The sequence below is a fragment of the Neomonachus schauinslandi genome, chromosome 13 (genome assembly GCF_002201575.2).
Source record: "Neomonachus schauinslandi chromosome 13, ASM220157v2, whole genome shotgun sequence".
Taxonomy (NCBI): domain Eukaryota; kingdom Metazoa; phylum Chordata; class Mammalia; order Carnivora; family Phocidae; genus Neomonachus; species Neomonachus schauinslandi.
Genome location: NC_058415.1, coordinates 70166563 through 70179618, shown reverse-complemented (window position 1 = coordinate 70179618; position 13056 = coordinate 70166563). Strand labels below are relative to the sequence as shown.

Below are 13056 nucleotides of genomic sequence, written 5' to 3'. Positions count from 1 at the left end.
TCTTGTTCTTGTGACCGCATTGCATATGACTGTTAACCCCCCATCCAGTGCGTGGTCTCCCATTTACCTAACACGTTCTTCCGGCAGGACGCGGGCTTGGTTCCCAGTGTGTCACTGTTCAAGGGGACACAGATAGCTTTGGTGGCAGGTATTTTATTTTCTTAGGCTAGACCCTGCTGGGTTCAATATTGTGACTTTCGCCTTACTCCCTCTCTAAAGTGGTTATACCAGGGGACAGCACAGCGGAAGAGTGAATGTGCTTTGTCACAGCCGAGCAGCACAGAGTGTAACTGTTGGGAGAGATTTTTGTCTTATTTAGAGAAGATACAGGATCATTCGTGGAAGCTGCCAGTGTTCACATTTCTTTAATAGCAATAATAAACCTCTTTTCCCTTTTACTTCACGATGGTCTGAGAGTCTTACCTGAATGTGACTTTTCACTTTGCTCTTGGTGTCGGCCCACACGCTGAACCACCAGGCCATGGAAGGAGAAGGCACCGTGGGCTTCCCCTGGGTCCTCTCGCTCTGTAGCCGGCACTGCTCCCAGGGCTCAGCGATCTGAGCTGGCACCTGAGTCTTAAGGCAGTTGGGGGCCCATTCTGGGAATTCTGAGATGTTTAAAGGGGCCAAAGAGAGCTTGGGGAAGGGGAGCAGGTGTGGACTGGGCATCTCCGTGCACATTGCAGACACAAGGTCATTCTCAGGTTGGTTGAGAACTACTCCACCCATTCAGAAAAGCCTCAGTGGATCTGAGTCTGTTCTGATGTGCTCTTGCTCACCCCTACCTTAACCTCCATGGGAGTGACTCAAGAGCGTCAAATAACTACCCCAGGGTCCACAGACAAGCCCCTGGGAGAGACAGGAGCCGCGGCCTGGGCAGCGGTGGCCTCCGTGTCCAGGCTGCCGCCCTCTCGTGGCAGAGCGTGCATTCCCCGGGCGGGCAGTTTCCGTGCCCTGGGTGGGGGGTGGGGGGGGGGGGGGGCAGGCAAAGCCAGTACCAGAGTCCTTAGGCCCCCGGGCCTGCTGGCAGTCCTCCAGGCTGGTATAAAGACATAAGCATACTCCACATTCCCCAAGGCCTCCGGGGGCCAAAGACAAAATGACCAAAGAGAAAGGAGTGCAAGCCGAGGCTCCTTTCGCGCCCCCCCCCCCAGATCTGATCAGGCCATTCACCCCCCCTGCTTCAGACCAGCCCTATACTGCAGCCACCCACGGCACGGGACACTTCTGATCACAGTGCCTTGTATCCCCAAGGCCACGGTGGCAGGATTCTCACATGCTTACAGGGGCTTGCCCAAGGTTTGCCCCCGTGTCCCACGACTTACAGGGAGTCCAACAACTAAAGGGAATAGACAGGAAACGCTTTCTGGCTGAATTAGTGCGAGCCTCCTGGTACTCTGTCCACCGTCATAGACTGTGTCCCAGGATGTGGGCTGTCAGCAGCCTCTAGTCCATGCCCCCCAGCAGTGGTCACCCAGGCAGCTCTGGCCTGCCTCATTACACACCCTGATCATGGCCTTGTGTGGATCAGGCCATGCATAGGGCCCAGCATGCCTAGGAGGCCCACACAGCCTCCGGGGAAAGGAGTTCCAGGGCCAGGTAAGCACGGGGTGCCCTACAAACACGGGACTGCTGCCGGTCATCCCTGCAGGGTCCCGGCCCTACGGCACAAGGATTGGCACAGGTATGACCACTGGCCAAGAGGCCTCAGGGACCTTCTGCACGTTTCCCTATACAGACAGTGAGGGCTCTGCCCCTATTCCCCTGAACCCTTCAGTTTGGTTTTAAAAGTGCACTGCCAAAGATCTCAAACCTTTGTTTTCCAATCTGAAAGTAACCCTCTTGTCTTTCTCTTTTTTGAAGATAAAAACATTCCCGGTTGATCCAGTGACCCCATTTCCTGATGCTTTCAATTCAGGGCCACAGTTCACCGTAAGTAGATTCAGAAAACAGGTCTGTGTTTTAAAATGTTGTTCCCCATGTGGCATGCTTTTCTGTGGCATGCCAGAGACGGCAATGTCAGCAGCTTCTTTTTTTTTTTTTTTAAAGATTTATTTATTTTGAGGGGCTCCTGGGTGGCTCATTCGGTTAAGCGTCTGCCTTCAGCTCAGGTCATGATCCCAGGGTCCTGGGATCGAGTCCTGCATTGGGCTCCCTGCTCAGCAGAGAGCCTGCTTCTCCCTCTCCCTCTTCCTTCCCACACCGGCTCGTGTGCGCTCTCTCTCTCTCTCAAATAAATGAAGAAAATCTTTTTAAAAAGATTTATTTACTTTGAGAGACAGTGAGAGCTAGAGGTGGGGGGAGAGGCAGAATCTCAAGCAGACTCTCCCCTGAACCCCGTGCCCGACACAGAGCTCGATCCCAGGACCCCAAGATCATGACCTAAGTCGGCATCAAGAGTCAGACACTCATCTGACGGAGCCACGCTGGTGCCTCGGTGGCTTTTTTTAATCATATGAACTCTGTGAGGTTGGGAAGGAGTTAGGGTTTGGGGCCTGCATCTTTTCGTGACTTTATTTTATTGAGGTGAGCATCACGAGAGATAAAATGAATCGTTCTAAAGTGACACTAAATTTAGTCATGCAACTACTATCTCTAGTTCCAAAACATTTTTATCACCCACAAAGGAAACCTCGTTCCCATGAAGCAGTCACTCCTTATTCCCCCCCCCCCCCAGCCCCTGGCACCCACGAATCTGCCTTCTGTCTCTGTGGATTTCCCTAGTGTGAATATTTCAGATAAGTGGAATCATAGAATATATGACCTTTTGTGCCTGTCTGTCTTCTTTCACTGAGTATCATGTTTTTGAGGCTCATGTACGTGGTAGGATATATCAGTACTTCATTCTTTTTATGTGGAATAATATTCCATTGCATATGTGTACCCCAGTTTGTCGATCTGTTCATTCACTGGTGGGTCTTTGGGTTGTTTCTACCTTTTGGCTGTTGTGAAAAATGCCGCCGTGAACATGTGTGTACATGTATTTGTTTGAGTTCCTGTCTCCAATTCTTTGGGGTTGGATGTATATCTTGATGATGGTGTGATCTTAGGTAGTCACTTCGCCAGTCCTGGTGCCAGTCTCCTCTTATTTGAGTGGAAATAGTAACATGAATATCCGCCTTGTATCCGGTTAAGGCAAGGATCAAAAGGGATCAAGAAGTTGGCAGAACTTGACCAACCACAGAATGTCCCAGAAGTGTCAAGTATGGTGGTTGTTTCTCAAGGCCAGAGAGTCAGGGGGTGTAATTAATGAGAGCAGGGAGTCATGACAACTCGCTTCATGTCCCCACCTCCCTTTGTGTACCGGGCAGCCGATTGAAGCTCTGCAAATTGTCTAAATATTAAACATTTAAATGCTGTAGTTTCCTCATCTGCAAAATGGGCGAGTTCGATGATGTTCAGGCTTCTTTCAGCTGCAAGTCTTTCCTTTCAATGAAGGCTTCTGCATAACTCACTGTTTGAGTGGCTGCAGGGAGCAGAAGTGGGGAGTCTGGGGTCACCTCCTCTTTCCCCTCACCCTCTCCTCCTCCTAGGGATCAGAGTTTGTAATTCCTAGAACTGAGTGATCCCCGAGGCTCCTTCCGGAGGCTTCCTGGCCAGTCTGGAGGATCTGTGAGGTGGGCTGTGGGGGGCCTAGGGGTAACCAAAAGTGCAATCTTGTGAGCTGGATGATGGTCACTACCTGAGGCGGCTTTAGCCACACGGACAGAGAGGGAGCGAGCAGCGGCTGGTGCAGCTTTCAGAGGTTGAACAGAGGTAGGAAGGTGTCCAGCAGTCCAGGCAGAGGCGCAAAGCAGGTTCCTAGAATAATGCATTTCTAAGGTCATGAGCTGCTTCTAGCACCTGCCTTGGAAGAGACCCAGAAGGCAGAGACACAGGGGCTGGGCCAGGCTGTTAAATGCTACTCCCCTGCCTTCATCCTGCCCCTGCAGTTTCCCAGGGCACGGCTCCCCAGCTGGGAGCTCTGGTTCCACTTCCCTCAGCTGGTCCATGGCAGGCCCTCTGGCCTCCTGCCCAGGCTTGGCTGTGCTGTGAGACACCCAGGGAAGCCCTTCCTGAAAAGCTGGGGGCCAAGATGGAGCGGGAAGCCAATGTCAGAAACCACACTGGGACTTTTAAGAACTGGGCAAGAGTGGCTCGAGGGCAGTAATTTTACCAAGTTTCAAGATAATACGGACCTGGGGACCGTACTTTGGGAAGCACTGAGATAGTGGTGAAAAACGCCAAGTATGGGGTCAGCTAATCCTGGTCCTAAATACTGGTTCTTAACACTTACTGTATGACCTTGGCAAAATTACTTAACCTCTCTGAGCCCTACTTTTCTTTTTCATAAAATCAGCTCTAAGAGATGCATTTTTTTCACCTTTCCCATCTCTGAAATCAGGGGCGCCTGGGTGGCTCAGTCCATTAAGCATCTGCCTCCGGCTCAGGTCATGATCCCAGGGTCCTGGGATCGAGCCCCACATCAGGCTCCTTGCTCAGCGGGGAGCCTGCTTCTCTCTCTCTCCCTCTGCCTACCACTCCGCCTACTTGTGCTCACTCTCTCTCTCTCTGTCAAATAAATAAATAAAATCTTTTTTAAAAATTAAAAAAAAAAAATAAATCTCTGAAATCAGAACATTCATTACCTGAGTGGGTGTGACAAAGTTTGAACGGCCACATTTTTCTTTCTCTGTGGCACATGCAAAAATGGTGGCTCTTATAATGGATGGTGTCGAACGTGATGAAATATGACCTCTACCTTAAGGATTGTCAAGAGGTGATATATGTAAAGTGCTTAGCATAGTGCCTGGCACAAAATAAAATCATTTAATAAGTGGTAATTGATTTAAGCTATTATTAAAAAATAACAGGAACTGTATGGTAAGGCTTAGGGAGTCCCTGACAGTGTGAAAATGGAACCCCAGTTGAGATTGATTTCCTCTTTTCTGTTTCCTCTCCAGGCGGACTTTAGAGACAGTAAATTGCCATGCTGTCCTGGCCAGTCTTCCCCACTGATTCCAGCAGTGACCCTGAGGCCTTTGACAGAGACCATCTCCACAGTGCAGACCATCTACACCACTCGGAAACCTGTTTCTCTGGCAGCCAGGTGAGTGAGGGCAGCAGGTACAGGCAGGGGACTGTGGTGACAGGGAAAACAGGCTCCAGTTTCATTGTGTCTGTGACATGTATATGCCTCCTATTTATTCTCTCATTCATTTATTCTGTACATATTTATTGAAGTGTCTAACAAAGCCTAGAGAGTATTCTAGGCCCTAGGGATATACAGTAAATAAAACAGAAATCCTACCTTTATGGAGTTTACAATTTAGTGTTGGGGGAGAGGAGACAGACATTAAATAAATGTGTGTGTGTCTGTGTGTGTGAGAGAGAAGGGAGAGAGAACGAGGAAGAGAGAGAGAGAGACGGTGACAAGCTAGGGAGCAAAATGAAACCAAGAAGGGTATAGGGCATGCTGGGATGGCCTCATTGAGGTGGCTTGTAAGCAGAGACCTGAGGTGGGGAGGGAGCAGGCTGCAGGTATTTGGGGAAGGGGTATACTCAGGAAGAGCCAGTGGTAAGACCTCTGAGATGGAGCATGCTGGGAATGGTTAAGGAGGAGTAAGAGGGCTAGTGTAGCCAGAGTGGAATGAATGACAGGGCAAGAGCCCCATGAGGTTGGAGGTTGGGGCCAGATTTTACTTGTTGGTCACAGTAGAAACAGATTTCTACCCTGTATGAGATTATTTAAAAACTTGTATTGTGCTTTAGATTTAGATGTATACTTCTTGTGTGTGTGTGTGTGTGTGTGTGCATGCACTCACGTGTGTGTGCATGCATGCATGTACATAAACAATGGAGAGAGATCCCATAGTTAGGCAATGGGGCCTGAGGGCCAAGAAGTCAGAGGCAACCCCTCAAAGCAGCCAATTTTATTTCATGCAGTTTGTTTATTCAAATATGGGGGAGGAGCACCTGGGTGGCTCAGTTGGTTAAGCGGTTAAGCGTCTGCCTTTGGCTCAGGTCGTGATCCAGGGTCCTGGGATCGAGCCCCGCATCGGGCTCCCTGCTCAGCTGGGAGTCTGCTTCTCCTTCTCCCTCTGCCACGCCGCCCCCCCCCCCGCCCCGCTTGTGCTCTGTCTCTCAAATAAATAAGTAAAATCTTTTTAAAAAATAAAATAAAATATGGGGAAGAGAGGACTCTGGGAGAAAGTGCATTTGAAACCAATTTAGAGCATGATTAAAAGAAATCTAACCCCTGGACATCTTCCCGCTCATTCAGAAGACCTTTACTGAGACACAGCTATGTACCAGTCCCTATGCTTGGCTCTGGGGCTTCAGAGATGAATGACCTATATGGTCAGTCCTCTGGGGAGCAGTGCCCTGAGGAACTCTCAGTCTGGTGGGGGGACCCAGTAGGCAGCCAGACAATTTCAGGTCATTGTAATGCTAGCAAATGTCGGGGATCCTTAAGGAGCCTGAAAGGGAAAGTCGAGAACCAAGGTCAGGAAAGAAGACCCAGGGTGGGGGGCGGGGGGGAATGACACCGTTCTTGTCATTTTTTTAGTGGAATCTCATTATTTTGTCACCTGCTTTTCTTCAGTGCAGAGACGCTCCGGCAGGAACTGGAGAGAGAGAAAATGATGAAAAGACTGTTGATGACCGAACTGTGAAATTCTCCCCTTGTTGCCTGGAGGACGGCATGGTGCCTTCTGTCCGTTTTCTTTCTTCGGGCTTTGTGTGCTCACTCCGGCACAACACACAGATGTGTGCTCTGTTCACCCAGGTCTCGGTGGTTGGTTGAAGCCAACTTCTGGCTTGACTTTTATGGGAGAAGTTATTTTCTGTCTCCTGAGTATTAGAGTTTTTCTGCTACTCAGTATAGTTGGGGTGGGATGTGGGAAGCCTAGGAGAGGAAAGATGGGGAAATGGGATTCCCTTTTTAGTACTACCTGTGTGTCTATATTAATAACCACAGGGGTTAATATGGCACGGAATCCTTTGCTATCAGTCTCAACCATGATTTTGTATGATTGAAACTTGCACCAACCTTCGACTGTTTGTTAAAGAGTCATTTTTAATGAGAGAATAATTCTTTACTGCTGGTTTTTTCATTGACACTGGTAATTATACAGATCTTATAAAGTCCTTAACACTCATTTTTATTCAGACATGAATCGGTGAAGTAACACAAGAAAGGATTGAAGTCCTTCAGCGAAATCTGAAATACAATTTAAATTGTGGATTCATTGGATATGATATTATTTGGGATAAACAGAATTTTTCACTGAACCCGAAGTAGGAAATTATAGCTTCAATTGTCTAAAAATCCTTACGAGGATAAAATGATTCAATATCAAGATTCATTTGGGTGTTCCATAAAGGAAAATTATTTCTAAAGTTGATTAATTCTTGTCCTGTTGATAGAACCTTGACCAGATGACACTTTGTTCTCTTTTTATATAGTTTCAAGAAATGTGTTTTTAAATTTTTATTATGCACTTACACAACTTTGCAGGAATAAAGGCACTGCCTCAGCACAGACTAGCCCTCTAAATTGTTACCCGAGCTCTCAATGAATATGCACACATTTTTTCATAGCTGTGATCAGTGTGTACATACTCTTTGGTTGTACTTCTCCACCTCACACATATCTTCCCTTTCCAACACAGATCCTGCTCTCACCAATTTAAATGTCTGTATATCCATGTAACATGGTTAACCTCACTTCTCCCTATTATTAGGTATTTGAGTTATATCCAATTTTTCACTCTTAGAAATAGTGCTGCTATGAATGTCTTTGTAAAAAAAATTCTCCTTCCTTTGGATTCTTCCCTTGGGAATATCTCCAAAGAGGGATTACAAGGTCAAAGAGCATGAAATATTTTATAGCTCTTGTTTCATATTGCCAGATTGCTTTCTAGAAAGATCCAGTCTCTGGGTTGGAAGGACCTTACAGGTCATTAGTTCAATTCCTCTATTCCCTCTGAATGCTTGAATCCCTCTACAATTTATGATGCCACCAGCAATGTATAAGCATTTCTACGTACCAGTAGTTCTGCCAGTATTGGGTTTTGCCATTTTAATTTATTTTTGCTAGTTTAATAGGTGTGTATAGTTGTTCTTGAAAGGTTGTTTTATTTCATTAATTGCTAGCAAGGCTGAGCACTTTTCCATGTGATGATTTACTAGCTGTATTTCCTTGTACGTAGAATGTCCATCCATTTCTTATGACCACTTGTTAAGTGGAATTGATCTCGTATATTTGTATCAGAACTGTATTTTTATGTTGTATTGTATAGTTTGCTCTCCTGTCCCTATCCTTAAAACTGAATGGTGCCAATAATTTGATACTAATGATTATAAAAAAAATGTAATGCCTCATTTACTAGCATTGTTGTAAAATGAGGTATGTAAGTAAATATTCGGATAACGGAGGATTAACCCTTTAAGTGCTGAATCTTTAAAATTTTAATATTTTTTTGAGGGAAATCTTTCTAAAATGCATTACGCACTTCCCTGCCTTAGTAAACAGTGTACTGGAGAGTATTTAACCTTTTCTTGATGAGTCATGGTCATCATTATAAACATCAGCCCCTTTTGTACTTTAGTGTGGTGCGGTGATGTCATCAGGAGCTATCAAAATACATAGGGCTTGGCTTTGCCTTTCACAGACTATTGTGCTGTTCTCACTGATGAATTTTACTGCTTCCTGCTCTATTACTGAAGCCATCTGGGGCATTTGTGGTGTTTGGGACTTTTTACTCCCATACTATATGACCCCTGGCTATACTTTTAAAATAGCTTTACCTGTTCTTTATCTCGTGCACACAATCCAAAATGTGTTCCTGTACAAGGTGGGGGAGCTATCTGTGTCTGGGGTTGTAACCTCTTGCCAATCCAGCACCCTCCTCCTAACCTGCTTTCTGAGTCTTCTGCTCTTCACCTCCTGCTCTCTGATGGAAACCTCCGGGGCAGAAGGAAGTTTTCTTGGAGAAGCCAGGGAACCAAGTATGACCTATGTGTCAGGTGTGCTTTGCTTCTGAGGAGGGGTGCATGGGCTTTGGGTACGCTGTTTTCGGGAGGCTCTGAGCCTCCTGCTTTTTTCCCCACATCCCCCTGGGTTCAGAGATGTTCAGAAGTTGATGTCGCTGGAAGTCTGATCCCGACAAGTTGGCTGTTACTGTATATGAAAACCCAGTACCTTTGGCAGCTCAGCTCTAACCAGTAAAATCAAGAGGATTCCATTGTTTCAGCAGTTGTCCTGGTTATTTGCCTACTTAAATGTATGACGGGTGCCCGACATGGTGAGCTGAGGAGATGACATCGTGTTGGGTGGATTCATAGGGACAAAAATAAATTGATAGAATTGGTTTACCTTTTTTATATACTTAACACAGAACAACAGCACCGTACGGTCACACAACACATACCTTATGTCTGGGGGAGAGTCGGGGGAGTCTGCTTATTGACATAATCTTGCCAGAACAAGGGCTCCGAACTGTGGACCACAGACTCCTGGTGGGCATGAGGTGGGTATTACAGGGGGCCTGGGAGTCCTGCAATTCACAGTTTGTGGATCGCAGACTGCAGAGAAGATCCTTATGTTTGAAGAATTTAAAAACTAGGTCCTAAAGCATTCAGAAGATCCCATCTGAATGCACCCCAAATTTTGTATTCCCAAAATATCACAGGAATATTCTGAGATCTTTATCTTTCTTTCACCACCTCAGTTTTTTTCAAAATTTGAAATTCACCATTTCAACCATTTTAAAGTGTGCAGTTTGGCGGGTTTTTTTTTTTTTTTTTTTTGGTATGTTCCCAATGGTATGCAAACATCACCACTCTCTAATTCCAGAACATCTCCATCGTTACAAAAAGAAACTCCTCATCTACAGTCACTACAACTTCTCCCCTCTTCCTACCTCCTAGCAACCACTGATTTACTTTCTGTCTATGGATTTCTGTCTATGGATTTGCCTATTCTGGACATTTTATAAATGGAATCATACAATATGTGGTCCTTGGTGACTGGCTTCTTTCACTTACCACAATGTTTTCAAGGCTCCTCCATGTTGTAGCATGTATCAGTACTTCATTGCTTTAATGGGTGAATAATATACACCAATGTATGGCTATACCACATTTTGTTTATCTGTTCATCAGTTGATAGACATTTGGGTTGCTTTCACTTTTTGGCTATTATGAATAATATAAATATTCATGTACAAGTTTTTGTATGAACATATGTTTTCAACTCTCTTGGGTATATAACAGATTGGAATATAGCGGGGTCATATGGCAACCAAAAGTAAAAATAAAGAAAGAAAGAAATCACATATACCAGGCAGTCAGAAGAATGGGTAAGTCTGTTACTGGTTAGATACTGTAATATAGCACTGATTTGGGGGAGTTTTTATAACAGAAAAAAAGTTATCTTAGAGAAATGGTTTTGATGAGAAGAGAAAGTAAAAGTGCTGTCTTTAAAAAATGAAAATGAAATTAAACTCAGGTGCATCTCCAAGTTCTTGTTTGAATAGCCGGCTCTTGTTCAGCCAGCAGTCCCTGAATGTTCAGGGAAAGTGCTTCCCCAGAAAATGTGCACTATGGAGAAAACCACAGTATTGATCGGCTGCTCAGTGAATTCACACCACTGGGGAGCAGAGAGTCTCTGCAAAACCTGGGATGTAACAGAGGGGAGTATGTCCTGAGAGTGGGAACAGGTCTCCCTCCAGGGCTCAAATCTTACAAGAAAACACAAAGAGGGGCACCTGGCTGGCTCAGTTGGTGGAGCATGCGACTCTTGATCTTGGGATTGTGAGTTCAAGCGCCACGTTGGATGTAGAGATTACTTAAAAAAAAAAATCTAAAAAGAAAAAAAAAAACACAAAGAAAATAAGAAAGTCGCCAAAGGTAATTTAAGTGAATGTGAGAGAACCTCGTGAAAGGAAGAGCCAAGTCAGCAGGGAGTTGAGAAGCAGAGTAGTTTCCAAGGCCCTCATGAGGCATGCAGACTGAGTGACTGATGACAACTATGGGGATTCTCCCTAGAAAAAAACCCATTCATCAAATGTTCCAGCACTTTCATAAGGTCCTCACACCACCCTGGAAGCCCATCTGTGGTCCCCTTTGAGTGCATGAACCCCAGGTTCTGAATAGTTGAAATCTACAGGTTACCTGCAAGCCTCATTTTAGGCTATGGTTGCAAACCCGCTTCCAACACCACCCTCCAACATCCCTTAAAAAAAAAAAAAAGCCCACATGGTTTTATCAGGCCAATTTACTGCAAGAATGACCTGGTTTCCACTGGCCTTCTTTCTGGCACCATCACTGTTAATTATCGTAATTAAAATGAAGGGAATAAAAAAAGAAAGTGAAAGATAACAGCTTAGATTCTAAAACCAGAGACTCCGTATTGAAATCAGAAGCCTAATGCTTGCTTTATTGATCGATTGATTTTTGCTAAATGTCGGTCCATTTATAACTTACCATATCTTTCCTGGTGAACAGGAACAAAAAGAAAAGAAAGGAACTGCAATTTTTAAGAATGAGTTTTTCTTACTTTTTTTCTTTTTAAAGAATTACATGTTAGATTTTTCAGTTGGCTTTTTTATATTTTAAAATGTTACACATTGCAAAGCTATTTTTGGGGGGAAGAAATCTGTTTTGATTTTCTTCAGTAATTACAGTTCATCTTTTTTCAAACAATAAATCGGATCTACTTCTTGTAAGAACTGGTGTATCGGGAAACCTAGTGAGGCCCAAGCTTTTCATGAATTACATCTGATTCACCTGTCAGGCTAAATAAACATGTTTAAACTTCAGCTGGACAATTCACCATCAGTGTCACCTGATACACAAAGGCAAACACCTGACCTCTGGGTCACATAGCACTTTTTACTATTTCAACCCCATCTCCCGTGGTTCAAAAGAGATTGAGATCACTAGTTTCTTTTTTGAATATTTGTATTTCATAATCTTATGTATATTCATTCACGCCATTTATCGCATCAAACCCTATTGAGCCTCACCTCTGTCATCTCACCTAACCTTCCTTGCCTTCACAGAGGTTACTCATACGTCACTCCACAGAGTCTGGGCCATTTTTGGAACCTCTTTGCTCTTCTGCCTCCATAATAATTTTCTTTGTTTATGCAATTTAATAAAAAGAAATAGAAAAAGCAGGCTAAAACACTGGCTCTGCAATGTCAGCGTGAAAGGAATTGTCCATGTTTTCTAACAGAAAACAGTTTAGCAGTTATCACTCCAAAATCATCAAAAGAACTCCAGGACCTAGCATATTCTAAGTGTGTGGTGGGGATAAATGGCTGAGTAAACAAGCGACAGTGAATTGCAAGCAGCAGGAATGGGTTTGAGAAAATGAAGAATTTGGGGCGGTCATCAAGCATGGTGTGGTCCTGCCAAGGTCTGTGCGGCCTGCTGCCAGGAAACAGGGTAAACCAGCTGCCTAGTTTTGAAGGGGTTAGGTTATGCGAGGGCACTAGCAGTCTCTATTGATGACACAGTTCAAAAGTCCGGGAGGAAGGACTGAATCTAGCCCAAGAGCTGGGTTCTAGTTTCCGCTCTGGCTCTAAGCATCTCAGTTTACCTCTCTGGAGAGTGGGGATCCTGCTATTTCAACTTACTTCTGTGATGCCCCAAGAAATAACGGATATAGCTTTATATAAAGCAAAAAGTGCTGGAACAAAATAATGGGAGAGGCAGCAATTCTGGCAAGGTGTGTCCAAGGTACACCCTCCAGGGAGCACTTCTTAAATTTGGATGTGCACTGTGGTCTCCTGGGGATGTTGGTAAAATGCATATCCTGATTCAAGGGTCTGCAGTGAGGCCTGGGATTGGTGATGCCAGCGAGCTTTCTGGGGATGCCGTGCTGCAGGTCCGCGGACCACACAGAAGCAAGGGGCCAGAAGGGCCAAATCTGTGTGTGGGGGGAGACTCGTGGAGGGAGGCAGAGGATGGGGAGACTGGAAGAAAGGCCGGAGGAAGGGAAGCCGCTAGAAGAGAGTCGGAGCAGGGACACGAGGATGCTAGGAGGAAGGGTAGGCGTCGCGCCGG

General features: G+C 45.3%; 1 protein-coding gene across 1 annotated transcript in view; it reads left to right on the top strand.

Moving 5' to 3' along the window:
* EPB41L4B (erythrocyte membrane protein band 4.1 like 4B) overlaps nt 1–6653 on the top strand; it is a 152229-nt gene extending 145576 nt beyond the window's left edge. Inside the window, exons 26-28 of the mRNA XM_044920420.1 lie at nt 1864–1932; nt 4944–5089; nt 6584–6653. Coding sequence (XP_044776355.1) covers nt 1864–1932; nt 4944–5089; nt 6584–6653 — 285 coding nt within the window. The remainder of the gene's footprint in view (nt 1–1863; nt 1933–4943; nt 5090–6583) is intronic.
* The last annotated feature ends 6403 nt before the right edge of the window (nt 6654–13056 follow it).